Below are 15,357 nucleotides of genomic sequence, written 5' to 3'. Positions count from 1 at the left end.
CTCCCTGTAAGTTAGTGCTCGGAGGCCATGCAGGAAGAAATAAATGGGCAAAAACAAGTTTGGGTTTGAATGCAACGTTCTGCTCCATTTCATCCAGAAATGTTCATTTCACTCATTCCAACGGAGTGAAAATGTACTCGGCTTGAGCTTATGGTTGGATGAGTCAACTTCTTTTAGGCCGCACGCACGCACGCACGCACGCACGCACGCACACACACACACACACACACACACACACACACACACACACACACACACACACACACACACACACACACACACACACACACACACACACACACACACACACACACACACACACGACAGAAACTACAGAGAGTTTGAATGGGTAAAATAAAAGATGATGAAAGTAAATGGCGAGTATTGGTGGAAAATGGAATATGATAACAAGATGTTTTTCTAACTTATCTTTGTGATAACAGGGACACAGATAGACCATTATAAATGCCATATCAGCACATCAAGAAATGAGCCAAGGATAGGACAGACAGGATGTTTTCCGGCTCAAGGATGTGTTGATGGCCAAGAATGTCAAGAAATCATGGCTGCTCTGCTATAAAAACCTTGTCAGGACACTTATGTTTACCTTTTCAGCCTTGAGAATAAAAATATTACCTCTCAGAGAAGAGAAAGGGTCAACAGTGACACCAGAGAGCTGATTTGTACAGAAATCAAATCAACTTGAGAACAGGGTATCCTGGGCTATAAAGCAGGGGTTTTGGTAGTCCAATATTAAGTCCTGATGCATACTGGGGAGGGTAGCTAGGGGCGACCAGTAGGATTTATGGTGGTGGGGTTGCCAGATTTGCGATCGTGGACACCTTCCCTCGTCTACCGTCCTGCACACGTGCCAATAGAGCAGGAAAGTCAATGTCGTCCATGTTCATGTTGTACAAAAAAATATTCTATCCAAGAGTTCTTGTCGTCAGTAGTGTGTGCTGTGTGTTTGCACATTCGCAAAACATACAGTACTGTTTGGCATGTCCATCAGTTTGTGTACTCCTCTTTGTCTGTCTGTGTTTGAGATTTTTGTTTGTATTTTTCATATCCAAACGCCATCTGCTTGTTTCCCATTCATCCCTTTCCACGTCAAGTCCTGGCAGCAGCGGCGCTGTGGTCATTGGCAATGTGCTGAGTGGAAGACAGAGCTGTGTCGCTCCCCGTCCATCCTGCTGTAGTCCTACTACTACTCTCCACAGGGTCTCTCTCGTGTGCCTCCCCCTGTGTAGGGTCTCCCCCTAGGGGGCGCCGGTCCTGTCAGAGCCTCTCGATGTCCCTGTATTTCTTTCGGAGAATGGAGACCTGGTCCTTGAACAGGACGGGGTCCAGTCTCATCTGGGAGTGGACCAGAGGCATGGCGCCAAACCAGCTGGCGAACTTGTTCATGCAGGTTTGCCGTTGGGCAAAGTGGTCCGGATCGGCCCAGCGAGAAGCCCTTGAAGACTGAAGGGAATGAAGAAGAAGAAGAAGAGGAATAAGGGAAAACAAAAGAACCATTTTAGAGTTATACTATTACAGTAAATAAGTATTGCTTTAGATCAGTGATTGGCAACCATGACCCCAGGGGGTACCAGTACCACTGCTCTTGCTTTGGGGTACATGGGGGATTGTGGAGTAGCTTAATTAAGTTAGAATTTTATGTGGAGAAAAAAAAGAAGAGATGACTGGTAGCTCTGTATACTCAAACGTAGATCAAACAAGTGTCGGGTGCTCTTTGAAAATGGGGATTAAAAAAGGATAAATAGGAAGGCAATCAAAGCACTCCAAAATGACAAAGAGGAAGGAAATATTAAAAAGCCTTTATTATAGTGGGTACATCATTAAAGAAGCCAGCATGTTTCAACTGCTGTAGGTCTTCGTCAGGGCTTTAAACAAAGCATTTTGGAGTGCCAGAATTGCCTTCCTATTTATGATTTTATGTAACAAATTTGTAAGGAAAATAAACATCCAGATTAAATTACAAACTGGTGTGTTGCTGATCTTTAGAAAATGTATTGCCACAATAACCAATGAGCTAAACAGTTAAGAACTACCTAAAAGTAATGAATAAAACATTTAAATAATTTGCTAAAAGTGATGGATAAACTGTTGGCTAAAAATCACTAAGAATTCAACAGTATGAAAACCATTTGTAACAATATCCAATTTTATGTTGTACTACTTCAAAACCAATCGCGTTGAACTTATTTGGAACGTGACAAGTGGTGTCGTTGATGGCATGTTGGGGTACGCCAGACAAAAACCACTGCTTTAATTATTATCATTGGCAGGAAAGGGACGTTCTCATTACATGAAAAAGACCAACAATAACAATCAGCTGCATTCATTCTTTTATTCATAGTCACAGTTCAGACACTGTGACAAGAGAAAACCATTACGGAATGACAACTGACATTAATGTGCCTCAATAAATTATCAGGTGGATCATATTCTATATTTGGGAGCAAGACTAGCAACGATGACGTAAGACACGACTCCTTTCTTTGCTTTTGTCTCTCCACTGTACAGTAAGTGACTTGTTCTGTTTACCCATGGGTCGTACCAAAGAATTTTAAGACAATTATTCATGTTGATTTCATAAAGCAGCACAGGTTTGCTCCAGCTCAAAGGCCATGACACACACACTGATGATGGGAAAAAAACAACTCTGGCTTCATCATGAATCACGATTCATATAATAGGTCTACGCCTGTTACGAGTTCTATCATATCCTGTAATGTGTTTTTCATTAGTGCAAACCAGTTCTCTCAACTGGCAGCTGTCCTGTTTTTGATGTAACAGCTCTTTCATAAAAGCGCTACAAGGTAATGAGTCTTCTAAGTAAAAAATAAATATGTATCTATAATAAAATAAAAAAATGACATGGATCCAGTCATGAGAAGGGTTTCAATAGACTCTTACTTGTCCCATCATTGTCTCCTTGTACTGTTTCTTCTGTGTAACCTTGATGGGTGGCAGCTTGGTGACAGCAGATACCAGGAAGTTCATCAAGATGTCCTCACAGTTGGCCAGCTGGTCAACCATGCCCTTCAGACTAGTGGGTAAGTAGTTGGTGTACAGGTAATGGTAATATCTGCAAGAGAGGACCGAAAGGAGTTAGAAGAATAGAATAGGCTACTGATCTGGATGGGTCAGTTCTTATGAGAAATTGTCTTCCTTCCCTAAAAAAAAAAAAAAAAAATACTTTGTTCACTACCTGCTCAGCACCAAAAAGACACAATAAGATACTTGCTGGTAAACATAGTTGAGCATTTAGCAGCTAAAGAGAAGGTATTTCCCTCAGAGCTAAAGGAGAGTGACAATTAGACATTTGCCAGATGGACAGAACCACGACTCTAAACTAATGATACCAATGTGCATACATCCAATATTTCAAAAACATTTTGTGTGTGTATATGTGGTCCAGGGGGGTCACACAAATGCAGAGTGACTAAGAATCAAAAGGTGCAAGCATTTAAATGGAAAGGAAGCAGACTAAAGGATGATTTGCAGGTTAAGTTGGTGATGTACAATTGTTTTTGTGGCCTCCCTTCAAAAGCAGCACATCTGTGATTTGATTCAATTTCACGTGTTTTTTCTTCATTTCCCTTTCACTTTTCCCAATTGAACACATTAAACTGTATATTGATTTTCATTTACATTCTACTCCAACAAATTCTAAGTACATTCACAAACTTTCAGAAGATTGCTTTTGGATTATTGCCTGAAAACATCACTGTGAAAATGAGTAATCCCACAGTTTCAGACCTTTAGAGACAACTGAAGAGTGGCGTATGTCACAAAGAACTGCGTAGACTACTTCATTTAAATGCTCCCAAAAGACACCTTTACGTTCCAGGTTAAAGCCTTTGGGTAGAACATGGAGTTCATCAACAGACAACTGATTGCTCAAGTTCCTGGATGGATTGAACGACTGAGTTATTGAAAGTGATTAAGCATTTGGCTACAGTGATTGGCTGACTTCAGCTTAATGGACTGCTCCCATCACAGCTGAGCGAAGCCATATTAAAGCTGACAGGGCTGTAGTAAAACTAAACGCAGGAACTATGAAACGCTGTGTAGCGGACAAATTGAAATTTTTTGCATAAAACATACCAAGTGTCAAAACACTGGTTTCCTGAGGCTGTGCAACACTGAACATCACACCTACTTTCATAATCTACAGATCACTGCATCAAAGTGTTATATCAGAAGAAAGACGACTGAACACTGGAGAGCAGAGTAGAGCAAAGCTGTGATCCCCATATAACAGAAGAGGAACAGAACAGAAGTAAAGAGCATGGAAGAAAACAGCGGAGCAGAACGAAACAGCGAGTAAGTAAACTGCGGATCAGAAGAGGACAATGAAGCGCGTGCTGTACCTGTGATAGATGGCGGCCCCAGTCAGCACCATTGAATAATCGTTGGTCCATTTGGATGTGTAGCCCCAACGCTCCTTGTTGCTGTCCCAGAAGTGGCTGCGAGCAGGGTAACCTACGATTCGCTCTGGAAAACTCTGCCAGACCGTAAAGGCAAAGTCCACCTGGACGATGACAGATTATATGTTGAACATTTATTATATGCATAATGGGTAGCAATTCCTAATAATTCACTCTATATATGTTGTGAATAATGCATTCATGGTTAATATTTATTTACTAATGCTTTATATCATTTATAATGAATTAATAACTTATGGGTGGCCAGGTTATGAAAAAATTCTTTAACATGGTGTTTATGCTCCTTCAGCAGGACACTTGATGTATCTTTTTAGATAGTTCTTTAGTTCATCAGGACAGCGCTTACCGACATATTTTGTCTGACATACCTCCACAGAGGTGAGATGAACCCAAGTACCTCTTCATCAACACCACGTATTTTATTTCAACCATTACCTTAACAGTTATAACTAACTCTATAACTGACTTGATGGCTTATTAGAAAGTCTGAAACTCGCATGTGTTTATTAAAGCTATAGCGCGTAGTTTCTGTGCCCCCATGAGGAACCTCCACCCCTCCTCCACGGAGTAGCTAGTAACCAAGGAGGAGACTGAGGATAAAAAAAACAAAAACAAAAACATGATTGACTCTTCAGAGGAGGTAATTAGACACAATCTTCTGAATGTAGCCAGACTGAGAAATACAGAGCGAGTTGTGTGGAGCTGATAGTCTTAATTAGCTTTGTAGCAATTTGGCCATGGCTTGAATGTAACGGATGTTCATTAGTATAAAAAAGTTACGCACTAATGCTTTAATGGATTGCCAACATTTATAACTGCATTATTACCAAATCAAAGGGATAAACACTAGCCAGAGGGATTTACCACAACTTGGCAACCCAAATGTTGCTCTTATTAATGGATTATAACTGATATACAAAGCATTAGTAAAAGATGTAGTAACCAATAATAAAGCAATTATTACAACACAATTTGAAAAATGCGACAACACCTGTTGTAGTATTCCCTTGTAATTTGTACATATAAAGCATGAAATATTCTTTTTGAAATGTTGAGAAATTTTATTTAGTTAGGATTAAATTTCTTTTTACAGTGCACATTGTGCTAGAAAAAGAAACAAAGAAGGAAATAAACAGACAACATGGAGAACTAACAAAGGAAGTGCACACCATAGTGAAAATACAACATAGGCAAAACCACATCAAACACAAAGCAGCCTTTCCTAAGCAGCTGCCTTCTTCTGTGGCCACAATCAAAGCATTCAATCAAAAAATTAGATGAAAACATCAAAAAGGCCTCAGCTGCTCCACAAACAGCCCGTTCTGCACTACACTACATATTACCACACTAAACTAAACTAAACTGAGAGAGTGTTTATATAAATGAATACTTGAATGAATGTCAAAATACACCATAAAACACATTGTTATCTTCTCTTCACAAGTGCCAAGAGGAAAGAAGAAGACCTCTGACTCTCTTGTGCTCTTACTTTCAATGCAAGAGAAAGGTAGTTGAAGGAATAACACAGTCACAAGGAAAATTATTTCAATGGTTGAACCACCAACAAAAGGAAGTATTGCTGGAAAAATGGCAATAAATAAACATGGGGAATCCTTCGGAAGAACTGGCTTGTATTTTATTGTGAAGGATAACTTTGCTTCTCATCATCCTTAGAGGACAATTCCGGCGCAAAATGAACCTTAGGGTTAATAACATACTGTATATGTACCGATTCGAATGTTCTCTGGGATCTGTTTTCAAGCTAATCGAATGTGTCTGTAGCTTAAAACTAGCTACCGCAAACCGGTGTTTAGCTGCTAACGGGGTACAGGGTAAATCACTATTTCTACACCACTAACGAGGCTCAAAATAGCACCACACTTAAACGGTAGCATAATGAAGGTCCCTACATGCAAACCGAAGCATTGACTTTGTAAGTGTACAGACAGTTTATTACAAAGATAGATTATAAAGACAGTAGCGTTAATGTTTATATGCAGCCGCTATCTTGGTCATGACCAGTCGAACGCCGTGCAACCAGTAACCAGTAACATAGCTCAAACACAGCGTTCGTGATTTGACTGGTCATGACTGTTATGCAAGATGGCGACCGCATGTAAACATTAACGCTACTTGCAGCTAAACACCGGTTTGCGGTAGCTAGTTTCAAGCTACAGACACATTCGATTAGCATGAAAACAGATCCCAGAGAACGTTCGACTCGGTACACATATGCTATTAACCCCTAGGATAATTTTTTTTTAACTTAAGGGTAAAGAAAGCTGAGGATGAGGAAGAAAATTGGATTTTGTTCTTTCTGAGAGGCTAATTTGGAGGGAATGGGAAGTGTGTTTAGATTGGGAAACTGTTCAGAAATCTGTGATGGTATTTTTGCCTGAATTTCTTTTTTAAACTTGCACTGGCATTGATGTGCCTAAAACTTATTATTTGTGTTCATGATCCAACTATGTTCAACGGAGAAGCACAGGTCGAATTCGTTTTTTTTGGGGCTGGATTTTTTTCAGTGCCAGCACTGCCTTGCCATCTTGATCCTCAGTACAAACAGCCTTTATGAGATCTAATTCTACACTGTTCAAAGCAGCATCTGGCTTTCTATGGTGCTGCGCCAAAACGTGTCCCCGGGAAAAACAGAAACAGTCCCGACAGCATGTGGAACAAAAATGCCTATTGCATTGCTGCTTTGGAACAGGGGATTTGGGAGGTGCCGTGTGATTACTGGCACCAAAACATGAGGTGGAAGATGGAAAGAAAAGGAGAAAAGGCAGACGAGAAGAGGGATAAAGTTAAGGCACTGGCAGTAAAAGTTAGAGTAGTTTAAGCGATTTAAGAATCAAGCTGCAGAGCGATAACTTGAAAACACCAGGGACAAACAGAAAGAGAGAAATAAAATTGAGAGAAAATGCAATCAGAGAGTTGCTTTTGGGACATAGAGAGAGTTTGTCTCAGGAGGACCAGGCTATCAAGACACAGAGAAGAGGCAGAAAGAGAGAAAGACTTTTCTATTCTACTCTATTTTATTATATTATAAGATACCTCTGTGGTGGACAACACTGTGTCTTCATCCAGGCTGAGGACAGCATCGGTCACTATGGTCTCGTAGGGCAAGAAACGACTGCTCATCACCTGCAGAGAGGGAAACACAGAGCACAAAGGCTTAAAAACACACCATTCAAATGATAGCAGTTGGATTCCCCTCTTCAAACAGCATGAAGATGTGATCATTTGGTTGCCTGAAACACATTAAGGAGCAAATGTAGATCTGAAAGCTGTGGAAAAAAAGCAAAAAACCCTTGTTGTACAATGGTCTCCATTTTTCCGTTCAGCTGCATATTGTTTTGCAAACCAACACTGCGGCGGTGTTTATTCACACATGACAGCTTCCATTGAATGTTGCCATGGAAACATTAATAGCTCCATGTCATCCTAAATCATTGCAGGTTGTTTTGAGAGCTTTGTTCCAAATATTGGCTATTTTATCTAACATCTGCGAATGATTACATTTTTTACCACAAAAACATCTTTCTCGTTCTTTTTCCTCAGCAAGAACGCTTTTAGCAAAAATTGTCATCATTTTGAAATAACTCAATGGATTTTTTTGCTGCTTATTCAGTTTCAGGTAGCGAGGGCAAGCTAGCCTAGATTAACTTCTCCCCAGTCGTAGTCGTAGTTCAGCGCCTGCTGGAGAAGACAAGTTCTTTTAAGTAACCCAGTTCGTAGACATTCGGGGCGCCAAAATTGTTGTTGCATACCCCTCTGACACTGGGTAGTTGCGCCCCTGGATCACCTACAACCTTGCACTCATGAACAACTCGTTCTTGAGCTCAGTGGGTGTGCTTTGTGCTACTGCGTTCTCTCACTGAACAAGAGTGTCACTGATGCTGTGGCTCTCACTCGCTCTTTTCGGCTCACTGGGTGCACCCTGAACAAAAGTCTGGAGCAACGACTCTCGGAAGCTAGTCCATATCCTTCCTACTGCATGTATTTTCGCCACTGTCCGTTTCCTTCGGCTTTCTTTGTGTTGGAATTTGAAACTCCGGTGGATTTATGAGGACTATGGTTAACTGCTCCTCAGATCTCTGCAGGGTAAATCCAGACAGCTAGCTAGACTATCTGTCCAATCTGAGTTTTCTGTTTACAGCGGCTCCGTGCGGAGTTTAGCGCCGCCCATGACGATTGTGATTGGTTTAAAGAAATACCAATAAACCAGAGCACGTTTTTCTCCCATCCCGGAATGCTGTGTTGAGCAGCCAGATCCTCCTCTGCTCTGCAGCATGTGGATGGTCTGGCAAAGCGAGACTGCTCAGAAGCTAACCTGGCTCTTATAACTCTTAACTGTGCATTCACCATACAGAAGCAGGATTCTGGATTCCCTCCCGCTTGCGAATTGAGTTAACTTGTTCCTCTATATGAGTTGTTCAAAAAGAATGATTAATTCACAAATCTTACATCACTACCCTCCAGAATGTCCTGGTCTGCCCTGAGTCTCCTCACACTTTGACGGTCTAAAGAGGGTCAACTAGGAGGCATCCTAATCAGATGCCCAAACCACACTAAGAATGCTAAAGGAGGCTACAGAGAAGTGATTATACTATATTAAAACATGATAACTGATGTTTTTGGTCACATAAGGGCAACACAAACAAGCTGTCAACACAAAACTGACATGATCACCTTTAACGTTGATATGGCTTACAGATTCATGGAAGACAACAACAAGCCATCACATCAACAAACAGCAGCGCACTGAGAAGAAGAGAGAAGCCAATATCCTATTCTTTACTGCACGCTGGTCTCCCATTGTTTCCAACAGTGATAGAATGCTGATACAAGTTTCCATTATTACTGCAGAGTCATCTTTCTATTTTAAATCAATGAAAACACATGAATGCAGCACATAAGACACAAGTCATGTGTCCTACATATGGCACAAATTTACCGTTCCTATCAACCACTGCTGAAACAGAATGCATATATTTAACGGCAAATTAAACCAAACGATGTTATACACAACAGTCCTTGAATATTTACTGGAAGCAGAGAGAGAGAGTGGTAGTGGCCGGGGCCTGGTGGGCGGATGGAGAGACCAACATCTTGAGGACATTGAGACGGGGAGTCTTTTAGTCTGTTGCTGTGATGAAACGCATTCGGACGAAAAAACAGCAGCTTCTTATTGAGGAAGTGTGTGTGTGTGTATTGTAAACTGGATGTGTGCTCAAACTCAAACAACCTCCCACACAAACAAGAAACAACTAACAGTGCATGGCTTTAATGGACGTAGACACACTAACACATCCACACTACATACACACTAACAGCCTGTTATTCAGTTACTCAGCACAGCTCTAAAAAGGTCAGAAGAATATGTGTTCTTTTAAAACACCACCTGCACTTAAAAAGCCACATTTGCATTGAAGAATAGTCAATGTTAACCTCGTTTCTCTATGAACACCTTGTCTGCCTGCTGCGCTCAAGAAGAGTGACCTCAGTCTCAACAGGTTTACTCCTACGGCCGAGGCAACAACAAGCACCAAAAGAAATGAAATGCAAGGCATATTGTCGATCTGTGTGAAGCTCGACAGTATGCCTTGCTGCACCTAATGATAACTTTTATTATCGACCAACCTTTTAGTGAATAAAATGTCTTTAAAAATAAAATGTAAAAAAAAAACTCAAAGATTTTCATTTGACAATTACATAAATTATCAAATCAAAAGGAGAATCAAGAAGAGTGAAATCACAAACACCTGAGACATCCTTACATTTATTGTTGTTATGATTGTCTTTCATGTTTGTGATTGTTTGTTGCAGACTGTGGCTAAAGAATAAAGATGTTGTCATTTTGAATTATGAATTTTATGATTCATGAATTAATCACTGTGCAATACTTCAACGCTTTCTGTTGCATGATTTGATTTAACTATGCACCCGTCTATCAGGTGTTCAATACGACAACACTTAGTTTGAGGTATATAATGATGACAAGTGAGAGAAAAGCAGCAAATCTTTACATATGAAAAGCTTCAGCCTGATAAACCTGTCTGATAAATGACGGCTCACTTCAATTGTTTGTTTCAACACTAATCTGTTCGGATTCATGGATGAAACAAACATTTTCATTATTTTGGGCATCGTTGCTTTTCAGACTCCTGATAAAGATTTCTTTTCATTTCAGAAAAGAAATATGATATTACAAATGTAATTAAAAAAAAAGAAGCAGATTGAACTTACATAGTAGTTGACTAAATGACGAATAGGCAACATAATACGGAAAAACTATTTAATAGGTCAAATTGAAATAATATGCTTTTTCAGACCTGATGGTACACTTTGATGGATGGATCAGGTATCTTTTTAACACATACACCTGTTTCCTGAATTCTAACTGTGAGAGTTGTATGTGTTCATGATCCAACAGTTTGAGCTCATGGGAGAAACATGGGTCATTTTGGTGATGGAAAAAGGCTGACTTAACATACATATATACAGTCGTTTAAATGTTAAACTATATATAGGCAGCAAAATACGTTTTTAAATACTATTTTAAGGGATTAAATTTGGAAAATGTAGTGTTGAATTTTTTATATCTGCAGGTGCAGTGTATTTGCAGGAAAGAAATCAAGTATAAAACGTGGATTGCCACAGAACTTAATTTTACATGTACAAGGGGAGTTAATTCTACACAGCTGAGCCTCGACAGCACTGTCGAGGTTCGGTCAAGTGCCATCTTCTTCCCCTCTGCCCAAAAAAAACTCCAGAGGCAACAGCAGCAGCTGGAAGTTTCGACTCACTCCTAACAGGGGTGGAGGAGCCAAGGTGTGTGAGTTTCTAGTGTCATCATTACTGCTGTAATTTCCTGCGGGGATATGAAGAGAAACAAAACAACCTCTGCTCTGCGCTCCACTTCCCCACTTCTTTTTCAACAGAATGTGTCAGAGAGAATACCAGCGAAGAAGAAGTGGAGACAGAACAAAATAGAAGACAGGAGGGGAGAAAGGGACAGCGAGACAAACCTAACCCAAAAAAGGGAAAGAGACACAAAAAAGACAAAAAAGGAAAGAGGGGATGAGAGGCTGGTGTTTCCAACCCCCAAATGGTTTGTAATGTTAGAAGTGCGACATATTAGCCTGGGGCTTCCTGGTGCTCTCCAGGAATGTGAGCTCTTACAGCAGGAATCTACCTCCAGCACTTCACCTCTTCTCTAAAGGACAGCAACAGAGGAGGAAGACTGAGAAAGGAGAAAGGACCACCAGTTTGTTTAAACCATATTAAGCGCTGCAGGGATTCTCACACGGCTTTAATCAACCAGTCATAAACCAGATTGTTGGCCCCTGTGCCAGAGAGAATGAAAGAGGGAAGGACAGAGGGAGAAAAAGAAGGAACATGGTTAAAGGATAAGATTGGTGTTATCCCATGTTTTTCCTAGCTGTTAACAAATCCCATGACAAAAAAAGGCTTAGTAACTTCCTAAAAGAGATGGGCACTGTAGTATCTAGAAAACTTTACTCAAACTGGAGTGAATAGTGTTTTACTGGAGCACTATTTCCAGCTGCGGATTAATACACATTTTGTGCATTAGTGAGAATTCATAGCAGCAAAATTACTTGGGTATTTTTCAAGCCGGTAAATTAACTTGGAATTAGATCCCTATGCTGTTAGCAATCCAATCCAGGGGTCTTATTTTTTATTTTTAGTCAGACTCAGAGAGATATGTTAAAGGATTTATGTAAAATTAAAGTTTATTATTTAGTATAAGCTTAGCATGAGCAGTAATCAGACTGCTCAAAGAGGTATCAGGTCAAAATGGCTAATGTTTTCTCTCTTTACTTACTTTCATTTCACTGTTGTTGTTCTTTTAAACAGGAGTGGATCTTGTTAAACTGACTCAACCAGATTTTATGTCACTACACATTCAAAAGTTATGTTTCCTGCTGCAAGATGCAAGGGGATACATTACCCTTTAAAGCGAAAGACACAAACCGGCCAACATTGTCTGAGGGAAGATATATGAATTGAAAGAGAAATAAGAGAAAAACTGAAGGACAGTTAGGGGTGTTGCTACAAGGCATAGGCCGGTTACCGATTTCAAGGTATACCGCGGTTTGAAAAAGTCAAGGTTTCAAAACCACTAACATTTTCTGTCATACTGTTCCTAAGGTATCAGCTGTTTTTATGAGTGGTCAAGGACAGAAAGGGCAGTTTAGTAATCCGTCTCCCTGCCAGTGTGCAGTGTGTTTAAATATAAAATACACTGTGTTCAATGGAAAAAAAAGTTTTTTTTCTTTACCCAGACATTTAAAAAAACAAACATTTTAAAGCTGTAATTGCAATACCGTAATACCGAGATATATAGATATAGATTTTATATATAGATTTTGCTGAAGGTTATCATACTGTCAGAATTGTATACCGGCCCGTGCCTAGTTGCTACCATTAGGGCCACTGAGGTCATGTAGTCTATTTCTTCCCTGGGAATTTGGGGTTCTTAAAAACCTGTAGACAAATTAATTATAGCATACACTGTACACACATTATACAAGGTGGGTTTTTTGTAGGCTGAATCTACAAGTTATACAATAATGATCAACAATAAATAAATTAAAACAAAGTTTTCAGCTTTTTTATTCCTGGCAGTGTGGAGGCTTTGAATCAGAATGCAGGCCTTCATGTTTGATAATCATATTTACAGAGAATGAGAAATAAATTAAATGTGGGACATCTAATTTATTAAAAAAAATAAGGGGCAGGGGTGCATTAGGGGAACTTGGTCTCAGTATGACCTGAGTATTTCTAAAATTCTGGCTACATTCCTGAGGTCAGTATGCAAAAAAGCAAATAAAGAGGAGAAAGGAGAGGACGATGCAGTGACTGAGAGAAGCAAAAACATATGTGAGGAAGAGTAAATTATAATGACGAAAAAAAATAAGAGGATCTGTGAGTGAAGACAGGGATCAAAGAGAGAGGGGATAAGCAAGAAAGAAGCGGGGAAAAAGGCAAGATGAAAAACTCTCTCTCTCTCTCTTCCTCTGTGGGGTGGAAGAACACAGCCTGGCTCGCCACAGTAAACACAGAATCCGCCACAACAAACCACAGGCTGCCACACACACACACACACACACACACACACACACACACACACACACACGCTAATCTTGATCTGCTCACTTTTTATGGACGCACAGCTACACACAGAGCCCTCCCACTGTGACTGACAGCTTGGGAGAAACCACTTACAGCCACGGAGAGAGGTAAACCATAAACCCAGCATAGCGCCGGGTGACTGACACTGATGTGAAAACCACTTCCTCTGATTGGCAGGTGAAGTTAAGTCCTCACGAGTGGGAAAGGGGAGAGGCCGGCGTCAAATGAGTCTGATGTCTTGGAATACAGATGAACGACCAGATCCTGTTTCCTTTTCCTCAAAAACGTGAGGCAACGTGAGCTTGGTAAAAGCTGAGTTTGGATCAGCGTTTAGAGGCAAAAAATCAGCCCGTGTGTCAACGTCTGACCTTTGACTTTGACAAGGAGAGGCCAAAGGCAGGTCAAGAGAAACACAGCAGCCCTTTCACCAGGGCAGAGTCCTTGGCCTAATAAGGGTGTCATGAAAATGCCACTGAGGCATGCTCAGGACTCTGGCTGTAGGCTTAACTTAACACGTGTCTCTTATGACAATGTTAGCCATAAGCACAGAGGGAAAAGAATCTCTACACTGACAAGGTGAAAAAATTGATATTGACATTATGACATTATTTTCATGCACATTTCCATGTTTTAGTCATATTTAAACCTTTTATTCTTGTGGTCTTAAAAATATTTTGCAAAAGTGTGTGTTAAGGAAGTAATAGTCATGTTAGAGCTGAAAGGAGTAGTCAATTAATCAATTAGTCAATCAACACAAAACAGTTTTGATAATAATCGTCTCATTTTAAGACAAAACCTCTCGTTTCAGCTTCTTTAATCATCACTAAAGATCTAATTAAAGAAAATGACTAAATCTCTCACAGTTGAGTTGCACTATACACTATATGTATGTACATTATAAGTATACACAATTAATATAAATAATAATATAAATGTACATGTACACAATAATGATATTAACTATTTTCATTTTATAAATCAAATAATTGAAAATAATCTGATAGTGAGGATCATGAGTTATTAAACACATTAAGAAAAATCTACCCTGAAAATCAATGCTGTAGCTCGTCTTCTGGGCATGTAATTATTTTGGGTATTTATGGTCTATATTGCAACTCAACTGTAACTTATTTCTCCAGAGAGACATTGCCACTTTCTTCAGTTAATTAGATATTTAGTTATGATTTAAGTAAAAAATAAACAGCAATACATACAAAATAAATGAACGATACGACGCATATGTACTTACCCATTATTGCCTCATCTTTCCTAACAATATTCATTACCCCTCATTTCCACCAAGTGCGGTACGGCTGCAGATCGGCTCCGCTGCGTGTCTGCTGCGTGCTCCGCCGTCATTCAATACCCACCAAGTCCGAATTTGTTGCGGAACGGCTGCGGCCGTGACTGACAGCTGTAGTCACGAGGACCCACGAGATCTCGCGAATTCACGCAGAATAGAACCACAAAACCAACAACAACCATCCAGAGGAGTAGAGGGGAAACAGCTCTGTGCTATGTTTTCAAGGTGTAGTGCAGGGAAATATGATCTGCCATGAGCAAGGTGTATTTTATTTTGAAAATTAACCGGATGTTCTATTTTGTTTCTGTGCTCGACTTCCTTATCTGAATTGTGCTGAATTGCTGCGGAGCTCTCCGGCGTCCGGCAAAAATAGAAGCTCTGTGTATCTGCTCCGGAGGGCTGCGGAATGCCGGAGCTGGGACGGAGTCGAAACAC

General features: G+C 40.2%; 1 protein-coding gene across 1 annotated transcript in view; it reads right to left on the bottom strand.

Moving 5' to 3' along the window:
• Positions 1-285: 285 nt before the first annotated feature.
• ext1b (exostosin glycosyltransferase 1b) overlaps positions 286-15,357 on the bottom strand; it is a 126,853-nt gene continuing 111,781 nt past the window's right edge. The window contains exons 9-12 of the mRNA XM_028596851.1: positions 7,515-7,604; positions 4,383-4,543; positions 2,923-3,094; positions 286-1,464 (exon numbers count right to left, since the gene is read on the bottom strand). Coding sequence (XP_028452652.1) covers positions 1,279-1,464; positions 2,923-3,094; positions 4,383-4,543; positions 7,515-7,604 — 609 coding nt within the window. The 3' untranslated portion in view covers positions 286-1,278. The remainder of the gene's footprint in view (positions 1,465-2,922; positions 3,095-4,382; positions 4,544-7,514; positions 7,605-15,357) is intronic.

This window comes from Perca flavescens, chromosome 14 (assembly GCF_004354835.1).
Source record: "Perca flavescens isolate YP-PL-M2 chromosome 14, PFLA_1.0, whole genome shotgun sequence".
In the NCBI taxonomy this organism is placed as follows: Eukaryota; Metazoa; Chordata; class Actinopteri; order Perciformes; family Percidae; genus Perca; species Perca flavescens.
This window is presented reverse-complemented; position numbering and strand designations above follow the sequence as displayed.